A 4359-nucleotide genomic window follows, 5' to 3' on the forward strand; every position below is an offset into this window, starting at 1 on the left:
AACTCACACTCTCATTATTTATCATTTTCAGGCTTATAACTTGATAGCAGGTCACTTTTGTTGGACCTTCAGAACCTGCTCTTTTGATTGTAATTCGTACATTTTCCTTTATGCCTAATTAGTGCTCCAAAACTATGAGATTATATTAACTCTTGTATTAAGACAATTCAATTATATTATGAAGTTGATTTTGTTATTAATGTTGTGTTGAACTCTGATTGAGTTAGGATAAGTTTGTGTGTAAGTTTGGGTTCGCATAGGTATGGAACCTTGAAGGGGAACCTTGCCTATATACCGGTCATGGATCCGGGATTCGGGTCGTGACAGGAAGGGCTTCCAAGGACTCTTTTGTGTCAAGTTATGGCAGTGGTCAGTTGTATCCTCGACAGGTTCTACATGGCTTTCACTAATCTCACTCATTGGTTTTCCTTGAAGATTTCATTCCATTTCTCTGTTTCTTTCTTCCCCTCTATGTTCTATTGTTTGTCTGCTTGGCCATCTGATCTAGGTTGCTCTTGGAGTTACTCTTCCCAGCTACGTTTGGGGTTGCTTTTTAAAGACTGTTTCTTTTTCTTTTTTTGCTCGAGGTAATCCCATCGATACTTGGGGCAATCTTTTTAAAAGTTTTAGGAGTAAACCAAAGCTAAACCGTGAACCCCATTTCTCAGTTTAACTTCATTGGGAATTAAAAATAAGAAGTATAAAAAGTAGAAACAAATCATGAAACAGTCCCTGAATTTATTTTCCTCACCTGGTGAATTCTCTAGTACAATATTAGGGTTCCTCTGCCATAAAGTTTTCAGAATTTCAAGTTGCCATTTACCAACTGCGCATTTCTCCTTTTATTGTCACCTTCTTCTTTATAAAACGACAGTAAGAAGGATGAGTAGAGATCTTACTTGAAGGTTCGTGATTGTTGTTGCTTAAGGTTCGTGATTTTTACCTATTTTAACTTGACGTGATTATCTTTTATCTATTTTATGTCAAAATCGACGGGAACTTAATTGGATCTTCTGGAGATTTATGAAGGACTGAGTCTTAAGAGAAAAGCGAGTTGAAGTGTCTTGATAAGGCATTGTATAATTCAGTTCACCAAGCAGTTGAAGTTCATCGCCAGATTGCTTATAGGTTACTTTAGGCTTCAGACATTCCATTCATTATCTTTTATATATTCCATAAAATTGCAGCCCTGTGAATTACGTATTGGCTGAGCTTTGATTTTCCTATTAACTTCTTTCCATTGTTTTGTGCTTTCTTTTTTATCAAATACGCGTGCTTTTTTCTCGGCTTAAATACATGCTTTGAAGCGCAAGCCTCATGGGCATCTGTTGATACGAACATCAAATATGAAAACAAAAGCTGAAGTGTTATTATGAGGGAAATGCATCAATTCATTAGATGGAAAATGAATAGAAAGGCTTCATCTGACATCTATTTGAAAATTGAAATATGTTCATGAAAAATGGAATGGATCAAAAACAAGCAAAGATTTATCTTTATGGTTGGTACTTCCAGACTGGTTTTCAACTGTGATTCCGATGGATCAAGCTTCACCAACTCACTAATACTTGGTAACATAACGGCGGAGCCAAAGTTCATACATAACCATATGAAATGCATCAAGTCTGACAGGAGGTAGATTCCACTGAAAGTGATCCTGGACCTGATTCAGTAGTAGAGGCAATTAAGGAAATGAGACAGTTCAGAATCATTCGAGGAAAACGATATATATGAAACTAATCCTCAGGAGAGGCATTTTGCGGAGTGAATTTCACAAGTGAAGTACCATGACTGTATTGGTCTGCAGGGCTTGATATTCTTGATCTGGTATGTTTAAAAGGATTCGCTTCAGTCCATCCACATCACTCTCCTTGAGGATTACAGAGAATTTCTTCCAATCAAGAATGTCGTTGAATGGTAAATCAAAGTAATCAGACATGATAACTGCAGAAAGGTACACGGACTGCTTAGGAAACAAATTGTAAAAAAAGGCTTAATTATACAATACAAGAGAAGATATGAGAGAAGAATTGCTCTATCACCTGGAACGCATCCATAATGAATTGCAACTGCTATAGCACCATCGATCTGAGGGCCTCCAGGACAGATGCAAAACTTTGAGCTGTAGAACTTCTTATGGTACAGCCGACGTATTTCCGTAGTACTAGCTTCTGTTTGGATTCCTTTTATGTCAAGTTCAGAGTCATTCTCCCAGGCATCGACCAAACTCTTTCTTATATAATTTTCTTTAAGACCTCTCCAGAAACCTAGAATAGCCCTGCAACATATTCATGCCCTTTAAATGTTATGCTAAATCGATAAGTAGTCCTCAATTTTTACTATATTCCTGCTCTAGTATAGTCCAGGGACATAAAGGGTATCGGTACCTGCTCTTCATGTTATATTTAGCAGCAGGAAGAGTTGATGGCTGTGTTGTTGGTGCAATAAAAGCGTAAAGTGGCGGCCTGATTTGTGAGACAGAAACATTAAATGGCTGCACACTTTGTGGGAGAGAAACATCCTTATGAGGAACATATTCCACATTATAACTTGGAGAGCACATAACTCTAATTGAGTTCTTCATAAGATTCCAAATTCGTTCACTAGCAGTCACATGAATGTCTGCACAGGTTATGAGGAAGTGATCAGCACCTAAAGTTCTGTTCCAATAAGGATACTCAGAAATAAGGCTGTTGACAAAATGCTGGACAGCAATAGCCCTTTCATCCACCGATCTTCCCTGTACATAACGATATGAACATCAGACCCTTCATTAATTATACAATCTGTCCTTGAGATCGTATAGTTATCACTATAAGACGCTCAAAATTCCTTGATCAGTTGCAATCAAACTTCCAAGAACCATATCAACATGCATGAAAGTTATACCTTAGCAGGAAGAGAATGACAAGAAGTGGGAATAAGGAAAAGGTTAGCTTTATCAGGATCTCTGGTCAAGAACCTACTCTGATTGAGATTCTGATAGAAGAATCCTTCACTCCCATACTTGCCATCAATCTTCCTTGTTTTATCACAGGCGGTGGTCTTATGTGGGTACACAAAGACCTTGAAGCTCCTCTCCATTTTCATATAGTCCATCCTGAAAGCCTTCGGAATGTGAGGGAGCTCAGCAGCATCAGAATATCGAGGATAATCGCGCAATGGCTGCGCCAGCACCTATATCAAAAACCAATGCAAGAAAAGGCATAATATTTAAAGAACCAGAATTGATCTCCAAAACCCATAAACGATCAAAGAAAGAAAGTGAATGAAAGTTGTATCACTGTAATAGTAATCCTTAAAGAACTGAAGTTGACCTTCAAAACCCATAAATGATCAGAGAGAAAATGCAAGAAAGTGAACGAAAATTGTATCCCTCTAATGGCAATCCTCAAAAGAACTGAAGTTGACCTTCAAAACCCATAAGTGATCAGAGAAAGAGAATGCAAGAACGTGAAAGGAAGTTGTATCACTCTAATAGTGACTAAAGTTGACCTTCAAATTGCATGAAAAGAAAGTGAAAGAAAATGCAAGAAAGTGAGAGAGAGTGAGTACCTGAAGATGAAATGGGGATTGAGGGAGGCAGATTGAGAAGCAGATTGAAAGAACTACAGCAGAAAGGTAGGAAAGTGTTCGTCTGAGAGTCAGAAATTCGTTTGCTGGAATTTGAGGGGGATTTGAGCTCTGCATGGTTGATTTCTTGTATAGATTCTTTTCTTTTCCTTTTGTTTTTCTCGGGAAAAATGAAGAGAGAAAGTAAGAGGGTGAGAGTGGCTTCTTGCTTTTATAGAGGAAGAGGGAGGGAGGGAGGGAGGGAGGGAGAAGGTAGCGGTTTGGTTAGTTAGTTAGTTAGTTAAAATTCACCAGAAATAACTACTTAAAAGCCTTAAAGCATTGTTCCCTCTGCAACCTCTAAAACATTAGAGCATATATTCTCTCCTTTCCTCTTCAAGAAACGACCACATCATCTCCAAACATTCCCTCAATAAATTAAAGAAGAATTCCAAGAAGATGTGCCGAATTCGTTTTCCATCTTTAATAGATCTTTTTTTCTTATTCGTTGAGCTCCTCTTCATTGAACCGCATGGCAGAGTCGGTCTCCTCCTCAGGTTCTCTTAATTTCTTAATTTGCACCGTATAATTTCATCTTCTTTCTTGCATTCTTTGTTTGCTTTCTTACATATTCTTTGTACTCTTAATTTCTTACGGTATTTTTTGAAGGATGGTTCTGTTAGTATCATGGAGACAAGTAATGCTCCACTTCTACTATATATGCTTAGTAGAAATACATAATATTTTACTTAGCATAAAGTGGAGGCATAAATGATACAAATATTTTGCCATGATTTATGGCCATGA

At 37.7% G+C, this 4359-nt stretch overlaps 1 protein-coding gene across 1 annotated transcript; it reads right to left on the bottom strand.

The window, feature by feature from the left end:
- Positions 1-1430: 1430 nt before the first annotated feature.
- On the bottom strand, positions 1431-3738 carry LOC105124668 (probable glycosyltransferase At5g03795). The gene is made up of 6 exons (XM_011024777.1): positions 3556-3738; positions 2890-3177; positions 2388-2740; positions 2043-2278; positions 1787-1944; positions 1431-1663 (listed from the first exon to the last, which is right to left on the bottom strand). The coding sequence occupies exons 1-6, from the start codon at positions 3688-3690 to the stop codon at positions 1562-1564; spliced, it is 1272 nt and encodes a 423-aa protein (XP_011023079.1). The 5' UTR covers positions 3691-3738; the 3' UTR covers positions 1431-1561.
- Positions 3739-4359: the final 621 nt, after the last annotated feature.

The sequence above is a fragment of the Populus euphratica genome, unplaced genomic scaffold, assembly GCF_000495115.2.
Source record: "Populus euphratica unplaced genomic scaffold, PopEup_1.0 scaffold35.1, whole genome shotgun sequence".
In the NCBI taxonomy this organism is placed as follows: domain Eukaryota; kingdom Viridiplantae; phylum Streptophyta; class Magnoliopsida; order Malpighiales; family Salicaceae; genus Populus; species Populus euphratica.